The sequence below is a fragment of the Lampetra fluviatilis genome, chromosome 1, assembly GCF_964198595.1.
Source record: "Lampetra fluviatilis chromosome 1, kcLamFluv1.1, whole genome shotgun sequence".
In the NCBI taxonomy this organism is placed as follows: Eukaryota; Metazoa; Chordata; class Hyperoartia; order Petromyzontiformes; family Petromyzontidae; genus Lampetra; species Lampetra fluviatilis.
This window is the reverse complement of record NC_136275.1, coordinates 37,220,666-37,238,716: the sequence shown is the minus strand read 5'-3', so window position 1 is coordinate 37,238,716 and position 18,051 is coordinate 37,220,666. Positions and strand designations below refer to the sequence as shown.

Here is an 18,051-nt window from a genome sequence, read left to right as displayed (position 1 = left end):
TGACCAATCAGAGAGCAGAAAGAGAGACTTTGCTGTCCGACCAATCGGAGCCGGGGGAAAGAAGGAGGCACGCCCCTCTTGGTTACAAGGCTCTGATTGGGCAGATGTCGGCTTGTGGGCGGAGATCAGTCGAACCGTAAGCCACACCCCCTCGAACCCCTCCGCAACCCCCCCCACACCCACCCCACCCCCGCACCCCCCCCGCACCTCCCTCACCCCCCACCGCATCCCCCCCGCACCTCCGCCCCCAACACCCCAACGTCCTCCTCTCAATCAACTCCGGTAGTAATTCCATCACAGAGTCCTTTTTTTTGGGTTATATCGCGTAAATATAAATGTTGTGTCGTTAAACCCGCCACCACCCGACACAGCCAGTAAGGTTTGTCACGTAAACAAAAACTAGTTCTACACGCCGGTTGTGTTGGAGAGTTCACCCACAACACGTTTACAATTCGAGTAACGTGACGTTTTGCCAGTAAGGGGCCGTCCATAAATGACGTCACGCAACTATGGGGGGGTGGGGGGTCAGACATTTGTGACGATGTGTGACGAGGGGGGGGGGGTTTGAGAAATGTGACGTCACATCAAAATGTGCAAGAAAATTTTCTGTTGCAGGTGTGAAATCCACAGCAAGAAAATTTTCTGTTGCAGGTGTGAAATCCACAGCAAGAAAATTTTCTTTTGCAAGAAAATTTTCTTGCTGTGGATTTCACAACCTGATGATAATTGCTTGTGTTGCAGTCGAAACGTCGTGATAATTTTTTTATTGTTTATATTTATATTATTTTATTATTTCCCTTCTACGTGACATTACCGAAAGAACCAAGAATATGAATCCCTGCAGTCACGAAAGCTTTAAATCAAAATTTAGGTCAAAGATAGTTATGATAATTCATTTAATTGTACGCCATCTCTCAAATAGCGCTTAACAGACTGATGTCATGCTTAGGAATAGTTAAAATAATAGTGTATGAAGCTAAACATTTTTAATTTAAAAAATTCAGTTCACAAAAACTATTGTAGACCACTTCAAAGATGATAATTTCTGTTCTGTGTGTGTGTTGGAGACACTTCGCTGGCTCCACGACGGGATTTGTAGGCTTCTTTATAAATACTGTATATCGTCGCAGAGGGTGCAGGATTACATTAAACAAGTCCTCACCATGAGCCCTGAGTGTGAAAACTGGTGGCACGGCAGGTGGATTGGCACAACACAATTTTATATTTGTATTCAGAGGAACATAGGCATGATGTGATAAACCTGCTATAAGCTAATGTTGCGTGCCTTACGGTACAAGCAAATAAAATTACATGTTTCCATTGATGGAGTAACAACCGAATGATTATCACGCCTAAGATAAGCTCAGCCACCGCAGAGATGGAGCGACAAATCAGCTTGTGTGCACGTAGTGGATGGATTGTTGCATCGCATGACCATGAGGTATGGCAATGGCTTGGGGAGGCCTTCAGACCGTTGTCATTCCACGGCTGAATGACAGCCTTCAAATGTCCTGTCATCCACGGGGGTTGTCTGAGACCATACCTTCACCACGCTGGTCACTGAATGGTGGAGAGAGATTTCACTCACCACTGACATTCGCCACGGCTAGGAATCAAACTCGGGTTTTCTGGACTCAATGTGAAATCATCCAGAGTAATGGTGCACTAGTAAAGGCATCCATGGAATGAGGCACTTAAATAAGGGCGTTAAATGAGGTCACATGGGAATGTGTTTATCAGCGTATGTAAAAGTCACCTTTATGGAAATTGATGAAACTATAAAAATGAAATAGTGGTCCAGGGGGCTGTCCTGCATTCCTTATTGCATTCGTGGGCTCCACTCTGCTCAGCGTGGCTTTGCAACCTAACAACGGACCGACCGACTGGCTTAACCATTTCATCGCAAACAGCCCCTTCGGAAAATCTATTGCTGTCTGGCCCTCCGATGTCTTTTCAAGTTGTACCATGGGTTGTCTGGCATGATGTCCGATGTTTCATACCAAATGCCGGTGGCTTCTACTGGAAATGAATTGGAACTATTGAACGCGTGGTAAAACACGAAAACGTCAAGGTTGCTCTACAACATAACCACGCAAAACAACCTAATCGGTAGTCAGCATCTGGCAATCATGTTCAAATTACAAGGGTGCTCTTAACCTTTCCATGCGTTTAAATGTGTGTGTGTATTTCTTTGGGGTGTGGTGGTGGTATTTAATGTACTGCACTACGAACCTGGAAACCCGAGTTCAATACCCAGCCACAACTTCCATCAAAGGCGAGTGATATCTGAGCAGGTCCTAGTCACTCACCTTCACCAGCTTGGTGAAAACAACATCTTACGATCAAAATGTGTTGTTCATCCCGTATTGTGGTGACAAAGGGTGTTAACAACAGTTTTACATTATTTAGGAATGTGTGCTAAAGTGCGGTTTCAAAATGTGGCGTATTGTATAAGTCAAGGACATCAACGTTTTGCCAAAATATGCAAAACATCAAATCTCTCTGGCAGCAAAATCGTTAATTTCACAGCACATGTGTCAAAATGTTTTTATTTTCCAAAATGGCAGTATCATGTACTTGTATAAAAACGACAACGCTGATGAAAATGTAATTCACACAACGAAAGCAAATAAGAACGTCAACATTTAAATATCTATATGAAAAAAAATCACTTTCATTAAATAAAACAACCATACGAAAAATAACACTATCGCAGTATAAATTATTAAGCTTCATTAAATACCACCTCGTTTTCCACACGCCATTGTCTTTGCATCCCATTTTAGGTAAACGTGTGATCATTGTTCGCTCACCCACTGCTCGTAGAAGGGCCTCCACTAGAGGGAGCTCCAGCAAGCCCATCTCGAGGGTATTTGAGTCCCAACCTCAAAGACAATTTTCTACGTTCACTGAGGGCTCACGCCACCCGCCCATCCGAAAAGAGGCCCTCTTAACAATATCGACACGGGGCCTAGGGTTGCCACCTGTCCCGGTTTTCCCAGGATCATCCTCCTTTTTGAGGTAGCTATTGCTAGGAAATCTGTAAAGTCTTCCTAGGACATTAAAAGTCCTAGCTTTCTTTACATATCATTTACATGTAGTTTTCCCCTCATATTGTTGCGAAATATTCTTCGTCCCATGATATGTCCTGGATAATTTTGTACCTCGGGTGGTTCGAGCGAGCAAGCAGCTTGCAATTAGAAACTTCCAGTTCTAATCCCATTTGGGGGGCGGGGGGGGGTTGAGTCAACTGATCCTCTCTCTCGGGTTGATAAACTAAGTACCATTTTGTAGAGGACTCTACGGTGGCTTTCCTATGGATAGACTCACCCCCGCCATATCAACGCGGAATTTCCACAACTGGCTCATCAGGGCTGTAAACATTTGAGCAGAAAATCACTTTCAATTTTCTGCCGTTGTTTTCTTCCAGAGGGTGGCAACCCGAGCCGGGCCCCATCACATCCACGCGGAGATCTCACGGCCAAAAAGCAACGGTCACTGACCCCCTGCCGCCGCCACCTCTGCCGCCGGTGGTGGCGTGTCGGCTGCCCCCGGGTCACCCATCGCCACGTTGCACGCGACGGCGAGCAGCACGGATGCGGCGTACGCCAGCGACGCGACGCGCCAGCAGCACTGGTCGCGCAGCCGCTGCTCGTAGCCGCGCAGCACGGCCAGACCGAGCGTGAGGCCCACCCACACCCCGGCCAGGTGGGGCACGAAGCTGGGCTGGGCAGGCGTCGCCCTCGGGGAGAGACGGAGCCACACCGCGCGGCCCAACTCTGCGCTCACTGCGACGGGGGAGGCAGCGGCAAGAGTGAGACGGTGAGTCGGGTGGCAGGCCATGTGTGGTATCGCTGTCAGGGTCCACATTTTACGTTTTTTTAAATACCTGGACCAGACTCGCAAATGACTCCGCTCCTTACTGGCAGACTAATGACCACCCGTTTAACACGTAGGCTTTCGCGACCAATATTATTCGTACTAAATGTTTTTGGGTTAGATCGCGTAAGTATACCCTCCCCCACCCGACACGGCCAATCAGTAAGCGATTTGTCACGTAAACAAAAAGACAAATAGTTACTACTTCAGCCCGCCGGCGTGTTGAAGAGTGAATCCACAACATTTACAATTTGAGTACCAGCGAAACGTCGTAGCTCAGCCTGTACCTCACAGGGACAAGCTGTCATTGGGAGGTCCCCTTGGCAAAACAAAACTGTGCTCCGAGATGTTTTGTTACATTCGTGAAGCAATTTAAATGCAAGTTGTATTACGTATCATCATCAGTATTATTAAAAAGTGTGGCAAGAGAATGAGGCACTGAGCCCCGGCCCTCAGATCTAAGGTGGCATCAGAAGGAGCCAAGGCTGGATTCGACCCACGATATTTAACCATCACTGTAAATATCTTTGGGGCCGTCCATAAATGACGTCACGCACCTAGGGGGGGGGTCAGACATTTGTGACGATGTGTGACGAGGGGGGGGGCGGTTTGAGAAATGTGACGTCACATCAAAATGCGCAACTTTCAATAAATATAGATAACACGTTCTACTTCATTAAATAGAATTTTAAATAAATGTTTTCTCCTACAACATCAGAGTGCAGCGCCACATTAAATACGCACTACAATGACAATAGTTTAAAGCGATTTGAAGCATGTGTTATTTGGGGGGGGGCAGAGCTTTGTGACGTCATATTTGAGGGGGGGGGGTCTGACTTTTTGTGACGCCATGTGACGATGGGGGGGGGGGGGTAAAAAATTGTCCAAAATCGCGTGACCTCATTTATGGACGGCCCCTTAGCCGTATTCATCGGGTACTAGAGTGAGCGGGGCTGAACTCGAGGTGCAACGTCACTTACTGAGCAGCAGGAGGAAGGCCATCCTCAACACTCTGAAGGAACCTTTCATCCTCGACCAGTTCTAGCAAAACAAATGAGAGGGGGGGAGCGGGGAGATTGACGGAGGAACAACTATGAAGTAGATTTTTTTTTAAAGTCAGTGCTGTATCGTCAACAAACAATTCTGGTGATTTTCTTTTGAAAGTGTGTAATACACGCGATGACAGCTGAGCTTTTGCCAACGCCTGATGATGATGGATGTAATCTCCAGCGAAACGTCGGACAAATTTGTCAACATATTGGGCTTGCTTTTCAACGTTCCTCCAGTTTGCTGAAAAAACAAATCAATTGGCACATTTGCCCACGTGACGACTTTATTTGATTAGCTCTGTCGGCTGCTTGAGGTCGATACGTTAATTTCAAACATTGCAATAAACCTTCAAGCCGAAAAAAACGAATTATGACTTATATTGGTAGTGAAAGAATATGTATAATAGCGTACAACACAACGATCAAAATGATTCTAGATTTGAAGCTTTCGTGACTGCAAGGATTCATATTCTTAGGTTTTTTCGGTAAAGTCACGTAATCCTTGCAGTCACGAAAGCTTCAAATCTAGAATCAATGCCCTCTACGGGGAGGAATTCCACCTATCTGTTAGAGTTTTTACAGACAACGAGACAAGAAGTCACAGCTTCTCGAGACGCTGGCCTTCCTCAAGAGATGATCAAAATGATCTTGCTGTTCACCCAGGAAAGGTTATCTTGAGTGTTGTGATGTTTACACGAGTGTCCTTCTGGGATATTTGTCTTATTTATTTGGGCAATTCATTTTAAAGCAGTTGCATTCAGTTCATTACGTGGCATAATACATGAGTATTAGTTGCGTTAACCTTGACACGCATCCACAATCAAAAACTCACCACATCTGTGATGAACGCTGCCTTATGACAGAAATGTATACAAGAGGCTTGCCCTTCAGGCAATGGCTATATATCAATGCTCTAGGAATGTATAGTCCACTGGTAGATGAAGGGCTTCCAATGCCGTGTGCGTCTTGTGGGTTGTTTGATCATACTTTACCACCGCAGTTTGGCAGGGTTTTTGTGGGGTGATGTCCCAGGACCGGTTCAGATTTCACTCACCACTGGCATAGCCATAGCTGGAAGTCGAAGATGATGTTACCATGTGTTGCAAGATAACACATTAAAGCAAATTCGAACATACTAACAAATGTGGCAAGCTTATATGGCACATGGCTTCAAAGTTGATCTGAAATTAAAGTCCAAGCACAACATTACATTGAGGTACTGTATGTGGATGTCAATCGCTGTTACACCCCACCACCCACCCCGATAAAAAGACACACACAAAGAACCTATTCGCAGCGTTGCCTGCCAATTGCGTAGCGATCGAGTGTGCAGGTGCTGCAACTGCACCGGCTACAAAAAGAGAGAGATGGAAATTTGACAGGGGGCTCTCGTTTTAAGTTGCTGCAAACGCACGCTTATGCCAGTGTAGTCTACCACCACAATTCAAGAAGGGCAAAAGGCAATGTGCCATTGTTGCCGGAAAGGCCGTTTCGCTCCAAAGTGTTATACCGAACAACCGCAAACCACGCCATTTGTATTTTATTCCGCGTTGAGCAGCGCAGCACTTTCATCAACAAAGCCAACGCCTCCCCCACCCAACCCCAACCTCATCGCTGCCGAGCCATGGACCACAAAAACAGCAAGGCCACGCTGCCACAAGAGTAGCACATTTAACTGTCGGTCCCAAGTGGCCCTATTAATGGCCATAAAGCAGGGCCTTGGGCCAGCTGGGCAGCATTTATAGCTGGGCCCTGCTCGCTCGCTCGCTCGCCCGCCCGCCCGTCCGCTCGTCTCGCTTTATTTCTGACACTTTTGAGAGCTTGATGGGTGGCGGTGGTGAGGGGGAGGGGATGATCCATACAATGCAGGGGTGGGGGCAGGGGGGGGCAGATGGATGGCGGGGGGGGCAGCTGAGAAGTGAGTTTTGCATGCTAATGATTGTGAGGCTCAGCGGTTGTTGCAGGCCATATAACCTTTTGTTGGCCGCTCCCTACTCTCATTTTCTCTCCTTCATTGTGTGGTAATTTTCACTCTCAATTCTCCACGTAGTTTTGCATTCAAATGCATTTCATTGGGGTTTCATTGTTCCATCGTTAGCGGTGCAATAATTAAAATTAACGGCCCTTTTGTCAGTTATGTGGTGGATGAAGGTGCCTTCCCACGCCATTTTGGTCATAGGAGTCGTTTGACCATACTTCACCACGCTGGTCAATTCGGGTTGGTGCAAGAAGGTGGAGGCCCGGCACCTGATCCAGACATCACTCGCCGCTGATGTAAGCCACGGCTGCAAGCTGAACTCGGGTCACTCGGTTCATAGCGCGGAGCGTGCTAACTGCTGCGCCACAGCTCCACGTCATTCAGAGAAGTCATGACAATCCACGTGACTTATTTGTGCCACGGCGATGGAATAAAGAGTAAAACGCGAGTGACAAAAATGCACTTCAGCAACCGAGGCCCATCCAGTATGTTGGGCCAACGTACGTTGGTTGGAACGTTGGGTAAACGTTGAGTCAACGGTTCCAACCACATGCCGACGTTTGCCTCACATTGCACATTCACTGGGCTTCTGTTCGAGCTCCCAGTGAGAAAGATGAATCCCGACCTTGTGGCCAACCATTTCCTTTCACCTGACCAATTCCATTCACCCCAAGTATCAAATATATTGAGCAGCAATGAATTTACGTTCCGTTTTCCGTTCACGTTAAAAACAAAAAGTGTCTATTGAGCTGTCTCTGCCCATAAATCTAAGAAAACGCACGTCCTGTTTTTTCTTCTTGAAATCTCATTTAAACACTTTATTAACTATGATTATTTTTTTAACTACAAGCTTTCATCCAACTGTCATGTTCTTCCATTGAGAGAGCATTTTTCCAATTATTGTAGGCACACATACACGTCCATAAATAAGTTTAAGCAATTAAACGCTTCTGCGCCCAGTGAAAGGGCTTACGCACACTTTCATGAAGCTGTCTTAATTGTTTTTTTCCTTTCTTGAGAAATAGACTGCGGATGCTTCTCATATTTAATTGCACGTTTCCGTGAGATGCTCTAGTATCACATGCTTTAGAATTTAAGATTCGTACATCGTTATTGCCATGAATAACTACGCTCCATTGCCCCCACCGCGTGTCCCTAGTTCATGCGCTCCAATCACGAGTACCTTGAGATGTTCTAGTTTACAGATGCTTTATAACTTAACCTTATCATTACTGTTCTTATTCACAAGAGTGCATCTCTCTAATTGCAAGTGCTGGTTATAGTAATTGACTAATTGGTTTGCTGAGGTGCTACACTTAACAAGTAGTAATCGGCTTTAGCGACCAATATGATAATTCACAATTGGGATTTTGGGCCGGATCGCCGAAGATGGGGGGGGGGGGCATTTTCCAAAATTCTGGAATATTTCTTGATGATGCTGATTGTACTCCCGGCCAAACGTTGGACGAAATTGTCACCAATTTTCTTGCTTTTCAACGTTCCTCCAGTTTGCTGAAAAATCAAACCAATTGACACATTTTCCCACGTGACAATTTTACTTGATTTGCTCTGTCGGCTGCTGGAGGTTGATACGGTAATTTCAAACATTGCAATAAACCTACAAGCTAAAAATGTGTGTGGATTGCTCCGTGCTAAAGCACAACGGTATGGAACAAACTGCCCCCTGCATGGCAAAACAATCAGCTTCACTGTCCATTGTCCTTTGTTCCCTTACGAACTCCTCTTCCCCCTGCCTTCCTCATTATTGACACCGTTGTGCCCTTTCCCAGCTTGCCTACCCAATCGTCACACTCACTCATCGTTAACCGCTCATTGTCACTTTCATCATCTTTGTTTTTTTCACGCATCATCACATCCATGTGCTGTCGTCCTTCTCATTAACTCATCTCATCACGCGCAAATGCTTAATTCTTTGTTCAGCGCCTTGGTGAAGGCGCCATGTAAATTAAAATATAAGATAAGAATTTGGCACGTTTGTTCGTGTGACGACTTTACGAATCGGCCGTGTCGGGTGGAGGAGGATGTACAGCACAAATTTTACTCACACGGCGATATGACCCAAACATAAATATGAATCTCGAGATGCTATTGTATCTCTTTAGGCGTTGTAAATGTTGTGGATTTTTTCTCCAAAACATTGGTGTGCTGTACTAGTAACGAATTGGCATGTTCTGTTTACGTGACACATCTTACTAATTGGCTGTGTCGGATGGTGGCGGGTTTAACGACACATTTATATTTACGCGATCTAACTCCCCAAAAAAAACCTGTATTATGGATATCTATAGGCTTCATTAGTACAATTTCTCGATATTATCGTTATCAATAATAACAATAATCGTCATCACCGTGTCGCTCTCACACAACGAGTGCCGGCCAGAGCATTTGAACAATGTTTTTTGATCACGTTGTGGATTCATTGGATTCTGCGTGAAATTCCCCATCCCGCCTCCTCTTAAGAAAGAGAGGGCCTTGCCACAGTGGCTGTTACTACTATAATAGCACTCCCGCTATTGACGAGAGGGCGAGGCGGAGATTAACAGCTCCGCTCCACTGCTGTCACTGTCGCTGCTGCCGCTACTGCTGTCCCACGTACTTGGTGGGAGCTCCATCCTGGACACCACCCCCCCCTCCACCAACCATTCCTTCCCCATCTCACATTGTCACCACCACCACGCGTGATCGCTATGGATACAGGCGCAGCGGCAGTCGCGCCGGCCCACACAGGCGTAGCTCAATGCCTCCCCGCTAATCCTCCGGCATTCGCGACGTCCTTCACCCCCTGGCGCCGTCGGGTATCACTCGGCAGAATGTAAAGGGCGCGCAATTCTCTCTTTCTGCCTCTCTCTCTCTGTCTGTCGTGCGAGCGCGCGTGTGCGTGGATCAGTCAGGCAACCCATGGCACCTGCTGGGTCTGTCCCGTGACCTCCTGCCAGCGCGCGTTCCACACTTCACGTGGCCTTAACGTGCACCTAGCCTGGCACGAGCGACGTGGTGACGTCACCGCCACTTCATGGCGAATGGCGGTTGTTGTTGATATGGGGGGGGGGGGGGCGGGAGAGTAGCAGTTAGAGCGCGCTGCGCTACGAACCCGGCGACCCGAGTTCGATTCCCGGCTCACGGCCAGCACCGGCGACGATTTATGTGAACCGGTCCTGGGCCTCCCCTAGGTCGACTCAGCCTCAAATGAGTGCCTGGTGCAGTCTGTAAAAAAAACATCGCCACTAGGGAGACAAAGGCGGTCCGGACGTGGTGTTGGCCACCCACCCACTCGTGTGCCGTGCCTAGCTTCATAGGTGCTACTCGCTAACGGCACTTGTCCCCAAGAGTCTGCAAAGGCTACACGGGGGGGGGGGGGATCTTTGCATCTGGATATGAATTGAGTTGCAACTCCAATCCCACGTCCACGTTTGGGCATTTGGAGCTGTGCTCGGCAAATGTGATTAAGTAAATAGGTATAATCAGAGCGTGGCTGGGGTGGCTGGGTGGGCCCGCTCCGGTGCATGCAATTATAATTGGGGGAGGGGGGGCATCACTCCCCGATCCAAAATTCTCCACCCGCCCTATTTCGAAGCCTGGTGCCTTGGCTCCACACCGAGCCGTGGGCCACAGCGTGCAGTTGCACCGCCTGCGCACTCAATAGCGACACCGCTGGGTAATCAAGGTAGGCTGGGGCAGTGAGGCATGGAACACCCACCTCTCTCTCTCTCGCCCACAGCCCCCATGCCGGCCCACCTCACACTCCTCCTGTTTTTAAAATTACTTTTGACAAATAATATTTCGTGTTGTTTTTACCGTATCGGTTTTATTTATTTCTTTGTCATTGCGTTTCGGTTCACGCCGTTAGCCTGACTATAACGTAAACCGTCAGTAACCAATTAATTGCGTGTATCGTGAGTGCGAACGTCGATTTTTTTTTCACTATATAACAGATGAAATCGATGCACCAATTTCACTTTTTTTTACTTTTATCCACTAGGGGTTTGAATGCCGGTGGGACGCAGAGCCAATCATAACGCTGCCACTCAGCCACAATCTCTAAGATTGTGGCTGACCAATCTCTAGATTATGCCTGAACAATCTCTAGATTGTGCCTGAACATAAAGAGTTGTATTATTTTTTCACGTAAAAAAAACAAGACGAGAAAAATGAACCGTCTACGGGAAGGCACCGATGGGCTCCTCGGTCAAGGCACGTCGGGCCGAGACGCGGCACTCGTGGGGCTTATAAAACAATAGGATCAGATGCGGTGGTGGTGGTAGTGGGGGGCAGGCTGCAGCCAGGATTATTCATGACTGTGGGTTCGCGCGGGGTCGTTACCATGGCGATGTTGGCCAGGTGGGCGGAGAGAAGAGCGTAGACCCCTCCCGAGGACCCCACAAGGGGGGCCCTCCTGTCCGCCACCGAGCCCGCCAGGGAGCCTGAGCCGACACAATTCAAACGTTGGCGGATCACAACGCGAGCGATACTGAGCACAACGAGCTCGAACATCGCAAGGTTCAGGCGCCACTGCTGGACAGAGAGGGCTGAGGAGAGGATGGAATGGAAGGGAATGGGGAAGGTGTATGCACAGCAGTGGGAAGTTATAGGCTGACAACAACAGCAATAATTTCAAATTCCACTTTTTAAGCTTCTTAAAGGCATGCTTTTAGAGCACAAGCCAGCACTCAAAATCCTACTATTGCTTTACACGATCCAAACGCCTGGTCTCGCACTACCTGCATGCTGGTCAGCTCAGGCCCCAGGAGGTGGCATTGAATCCATCTGTGCAGTGTGTGTTAGTGTTTAGCCTGTTATCTAGATGGCTTGTATTGTTTTCCACGGTTTTCTGTTTTACTCCTACTCAAAAGCCAGGCCCGTCCAATGAGTCTTGAGACTCATTGAAGCCTCCCTAAGCAAATAAAAGCCACTCTTGTCACAACACTCAAACTTCGGTGGCGTAGCATAGTTTGGTTTGGGCTCTGATGTAGGTAATGGAATTGAGGCCCCCCCCGATCCCTCCCCTCTGTCCGTAGCCCTTCGCTTGAGTCCCTCCAGCCGGTGGGCTCCGGTGCAGTCGCACCCAGACTGGAGCTTAAAGAGGGTCTGGTCATCGGTTAACCACGTACATGCAGGCTGCGTTGGCGTTGGAGTTAAAGAGGCATTTAGAGGAGATCTGATTGTTTGCTCGGTCTTTGCGAATGTAATTGCTTTTGAACTCGACCCTCTTCCACAGCTGAAATGCACCGTACCGGAAATCAAGTTATATAATCTTACTCTTAGGTTTTTTTGGTAAAGTCACGTAGGTAAGAAATAAAAACAATAGAAATAAAATGATAAATCACGACGTTTCGGAGGCAACACAAAAGTCTCCGTCATCAGGTGGGACCGTCACAGCTAAATTTACTGTATCAGTGAGGAAAAATGCAAGAGACAAGCTCTTAAATACAAGTTAAGGGGGAGGGGGGGAGGCTTATCTGAATGTGGTGACTTTACCGAAAAAACTAAGAGTATGAATCCTTGCAGTCACGAAAGCTTCAAATCTAGAATTATATAATCTTACAATGAACTCTTCATTCTTGTTTCTTCATCAATATCTCAGCTACCAATCGCACATGGGCCGTCGCCCACCCTTGTAGGCTTTGCGATGCCACAATCCATCTCGCTGCTGCACGCAAAACTATTAAACTAAACTTTTATTTTACCAGGTAAGGCTCACTGAGCTGTATACTGTAACTCTTTTTCAAAAGTGACCTGGTCACAAATGAGAGCTCAACGAAGTGGCTTATCACGTGGAAATGTATAGCAGCCAAATACTTTGAACGCATGTTTCTAAATCCACATGACCACGGGTAGAACATGCAAACTCCAAATATACAGGCGTCAGGGTCGAACCCACGACTTCCTGCGTACCAGGCGAGGGAGATACCATCTCGCTACTGCACACTTGCTGACGAGTCGTCCCTCGAAAAAGAGCTTCTCGGCTTGACGATCTTTTCTTGGGAAATACAACTTCTCATTCTGATCTTGTTGCTCTCCATAACATCAGCTCTTTATTCTTAATTGAAAAACGTATTTCTGAATGTTAAATTGCGATCACCTGCTAATTCGTTGTCCATTGTGTAAATGTTCATTGACGATGAACGTACGTGTTGCCATCGTGCACACGATGCGAGATATTTTGACCGTTGACGTTTTCACTGGTGGTGGAGTGATTCAATCGGCACGATGATTCGATTACTCTTCATGATCCCGGTTCGATCCAAGTTTTATTTTTTATTTAAACGTTGTGGTGAACGTACATCTATGTATAGGAATCAGCTCAAGCCTCCTGTAAAACACGTGACACCTGTGTGGCCACCCCCTATCTGAATCCGGCCCCTCTCCCCGCCCCCTATGAGAACATATGCTGCTCCGTGCAGCAGCACCGAGCTCCTCATGCAGCCCCTTCCTCCCTCATCCTCACCTCTCCTGACCCTTTGCTCCCGTTTCTCCGTTACTGTTCCATCCTACTCCCCCTCATTCCTCATTCTTTTCTCTCTTCTCTTTACCGTTCCATTTTCTTTTTCCACCCTCTACTCCTCTTTCCCGCGATGTGCCACGGGTAAAAAAAGTGCATACATTTAGAGAGGCGACTCAGGTGTGAGTGTCGAGGTAGCAGAGGTGTGGACTCGAGTCATGTGACTTGGACTCGAGTCAGACTCGAGTCATGAATTTGATGACTTGCGACTCGACTTGGACTTGCATAACAATGACTTTGTCCCACCTATGAGATGTGGACTCGAGTCATGTGACTTGGACTCGAGTCAGACTCGAGTCATGAATTTGATGACTTGCGACTCGACTTGGACTTGCATAACAATGACTTTGTCCCACCTATGAGATGTGGACTCGAGTCATGTGACTTGGACTCGAGTCAGACTCGAGTCATGAATTTGATGACTTGCGACTCGACTTGGACTTGCATAACAATGACTTTGTCCCACCTATGAGATGTGGACTCGAGTCATGTGACTTGGACTCGAGTCAGACTCGAGTCATGAATTTGATGACTTGCGACTCGACTTGGACTTGCATAACAATGACTTTGTCCCACCTATGAGATGTGGACTCGAGTCATGTGACTTGGACTCGAGTCAGACTCGAGTCATGAATTTGATGACTTGCGACTCGACTTGGACTTGCATAACAATGACTTTGTCCCACCTATGAGATGTGGACTCGAGTCATGTGACTTGGACTCGAGTCAGACTCGAGTCATGAATTTGATGACTTGCGACTCGACTTGGACTTGCATAACAATGACTTTGTCCCACCTATGAGATGTGGACTCGAGTCATGTGACTTGGACTCGAGTCAGACTCGAGTCATGAATTTGATGACTTGCGACTCGACTTGGACTTGCATAACAATGACTTTGTCCCACCTCTGCGAGGTAGTGCCTGTGAGATGAGAGCACGCGAGTCCCAGGGTACCTGCTAAAACACCGGCCATGTAAACCGCCCCTATCCGCAGAGAGCCATGGGCCATCTCCAGAGGCAGCCCCACGCTCAGCTGGGCCAGGAGGGCCAGTCCCAGCTGCTCTGCGCTGTCTCGCACAGAGACACACGGTTACATAGACAACGCACTTAGCTATGGATGGATGTACACAAAGACAAAGAGCCCCAATTCTAGATTTGAAGCTTTCGTGACTGCAAGGATTCATATTCTTAGGTTTTTTCGGTAAAGTCACGTAGGTAAAAAAGTAAAATAAAAATTAAATAAAACATAAAAATCACGACGTTTCGGAGTCAACGCAAGCTTCCGTCTTCAGGTGGGACCGTCACAGCACGATAGCTACGTGACTTTACCGAAAAAACCTAAGAATACAAAGAACCCCCTTGTGGGGAAAAGTGCCGTCAGCGAACGCTTATTAACACCAACACGGCACACAAAGGGGTAGGTGGCCAGCGCCACGCGCAAGTCACCTTTACCTCCCTAATGCTGATGTTTACACACCGCACCAGGTACTCGTTTTTGAGTCTGAGTCAGCCTAGGGGAAGCCCAGGACCGGTTCAGATAATCGTCACTAATGTTGGTCTTGGGCAGGAATCGAACGAGGGTTGTCGGGTTTGTAGCACGGACACATACATGCACATGGACACACGCAGACATAAAACACTGCGGACACAAATAGATATTGACACGTGCACGCACGTAGACACACACACACACACATATACTCACAGATATACACACAGACAAATATCCTTCGAGAGAGGGAGACACGCGGAGATAGACGAGGGAATGACACCGGGAGTTTATACTAGTAGTATTACTACGCTTGTTTACCCAGAAAAGCCTCACTGAGTCTTAACACTTTTGGCCAACACCAGCTACATTGTGTAAAGTGGGTTGTTGTTGTTTGTTTTGCTATGGCAGGAAACCGAAGGTCCCAGAGGATATCCACGCAGAACCGGGGGGTGGGACATAAACACTTCACACAGAAAGGCACCTGAGTCGGGACTCGAACCCAGACAATTTTCGCCGAATTGGCATCCACGTATTGCCAGGCGCAGATCCCAATTCGGGAAATAAACAGAACCTGCAGGGTAAACGGCCAGAACTATGGCTGTGGGTGAAGGCCAATATGTGAGATCTCAAGACAGACTTAAATACACAGAACTGCTTTGCCTTAGATCAAGCGTAATACAACCGCGCCACCCTGGCCAAGGAGAGAGAGAGACAGAGACAGGGAAGCGACGCGTGGAGTGATGGGGGAGAGCGACGGGTGAGTTTACCCGGCGTGCGTGAGCGCGTAGCTGATGAACCTCCACGCCTCGTGGCGCCGCGTGGGGGAGTAGAGGAGCGACCCATTCATGAAGTCGGCGTCGTAAGTGGGCAGAAGCCACGTGCCCAGCGTCAGCCCGTACAGCACAAACACCACGACCTATGGCCAAAGATTCCCCAACACCCCCCCCCAACCCCGTAGAGTCTTTAACAGATTGTTGGGGCAGGGCACTGTTAGTGAGCACCTATTAAGGCTGGCACGGCGCACGTGCGTTGTGACGCGCCCAATACCACGCCCATCCGCCTTTGTCTCTCTGGTGCTTAGCTTTATACAGCGCACAAGGCACACACGTGGTCAAGTAGATACCTTTTCGGCTGTGCTGACAAAATATAAATGTGGCTCTATATGTATTACATTTAGGCCACGAGGATGGAATGGTGGCGCAGTGGTCCTGCCACTGATAAGAACCTGGCGAGCTGAATTTAATTCGGGCGTCGCAGTGGCTAGGAGATGTTAACCACCTCGCCTGGTATACAGGAGTCCGTAGGTCCGTTCCTCGACCCTGACGCCTGCTGCTGTATATTTGGAGTTTTAATGTTCTCCCTGTGGTCGCGTGGATTTTTCTCCGGGTCCTCCGGATTTTCCCTCCACATTTAGAATCAACGTGTGTTTAGAGTATTTGGCTGCTGTAAATTTCCACGCGATAAGCCACTTCTTTGGGCTATCATTTGTGGCCAGGTCGCTTCTGACAAAGAGCTGTATAGCTAAGTGGGCCTTACCTGGTTTTAATTCCTGGCTACGGCTAAAATCAGTGGCGCTTGACATCCGAACCTTAATAATAATAATACTTTCATCGCATACAGCGTCATTCACGCCAACGGCATCGCACGACCTTCGTACGTCAATGCCCCCCGAGGTGGAACCCCCTCTCACCTGCGCGAGAGAGATGCTCGGCATGAGAAGGGGGGGCGGGCACCCCGAGTACACGTGCAGGAACCAGCGGCGCTCCGAGTCACGGGGCAGCGTCTCTCGCGCCACGCTCAGCAGACAGCGGTCCCCCACTCCGGCCGAGCCCCCCACAACGCCAACGCTGCTCCCCGCGATGCCCCCTTCGAACACGTCCGACCGCAGGCCTTGCGACACCGCGCACCTGAAGCTCGTTCGCCGCTTGTTGCTGAGCTGCGTGGGGTCACACCACATTCAGTATACCAGGAGACGAGCGCTTGGGTGAGCGTTGCATTGCCACGTGGTGTTTAGAAATGACATGTTACGCGTATTCAGAAAGCTCTTTATTTGAAGCTTTCGTGGCTGTAGGAATTCATACTCTTTGTTTTTTTCGGTAAAGTCACGTAGGTAGAATTTTTAAAATAATAATATATCACGACGTTTCGATCCCAACACAAGTGGTCGTTCTCAGGCGGAACAAAATAATCCAACAGTGGAAGTGCTGAACCAGCGAGAGAGCTGTTACAACAAGAAACAGCTCATGTTGTTGTAAAAGCTCTCTTGCTGGTCCTCTTCATACGCTACAGCAATTTTACTGGAGCTGTTACACCTTATGACGGAGGCTTGTGTTGCTTCCGAAACGTCGTGAGTTAATTTATTTACATTTTTTACCTACGTGACTTTACCGAAAAAACCCCAAAGAGTATGAATCCTTGCAGTCACGAAAACTTCAAATCTAGAATTATACAAAACTCTTCTTCACAGATGTCCAGTAGTAACAACTGTCCAGTGTGATATTATTGATGTAACGGTCCTCCATAACGGTCGCCACACCATGAGCATTCCCTACCACCTCACACGGTCACCTCAATCCCTGCACCTACTGGACCGGGAGTAGCCTCGCGGTATGACGATCTGTGATTGGCAGCTGGGAACGAGGTGACAGGGATGAGGGGTGGGGAGGAAATGGGAGAGGGGGCCCTGGGAAGAAAGGAAGGCACGTCGGAGGAGGGACGGGAGGAGAGAGCTGTGGATGAAGCAAGGCCGTAGCCATGGAGTCAACATTGGGGGGGACCAAATTTTCCAGGTCTGGGGTCCCCCCCCAGAAAAAAAATTTAAATTTGAAAACGAATTTTCTGCCATTTCCTGCCTAAAATATTACGACATTCACTAACATGTATGATGGACTTTTTATTTATTTTTTACAATAATGTCTAATAGTGTATTGTATTACTTTGCTCTGCTTTTTCTTTTTTACCTTTTCTTGTTTCATTGTATGTAATGGCAGAGATTAGGGATTAATAAGGTACAACCATAACAACAATCACATAAACATAATCAATTTTATAGCAATATATGGGGGGGGGGATATTTTGAGCATATTTGAATATTGGGGGGGATGTGTCCCCCCCAATATATATTATAATTAC

The 18,051-nt window shown here is 47.8% G+C and overlaps 1 protein-coding gene across 1 annotated transcript in view; it reads right to left on the bottom strand.

The window, feature by feature from the left end:
• Window positions 1-2,645: 2,645 nt before the first annotated feature.
• LOC144942026 (rhomboid-related protein 1-like) overlaps window positions 2,646-18,051 on the bottom strand; it is a 32,564-nt gene continuing 17,158 nt past the window's right edge. Inside the window, exons 4-9 of the mRNA XM_078868683.1 lie at window positions 16,610-16,855; window positions 15,687-15,835; window positions 14,382-14,494; window positions 11,248-11,348; window positions 4,860-4,920; window positions 2,646-3,788 (exon numbers count right to left, since the gene is read on the bottom strand). Of these exons, the coding sequence (XP_078724809.1) occupies window positions 3,496-3,788; window positions 4,860-4,920; window positions 11,248-11,348; window positions 14,382-14,494; window positions 15,687-15,835; window positions 16,610-16,855 (963 nt within the window). The 3' untranslated portion in view covers window positions 2,646-3,495. The remainder of the gene's footprint in view (window positions 3,789-4,859; window positions 4,921-11,247; window positions 11,349-14,381; window positions 14,495-15,686; window positions 15,836-16,609; window positions 16,856-18,051) is intronic.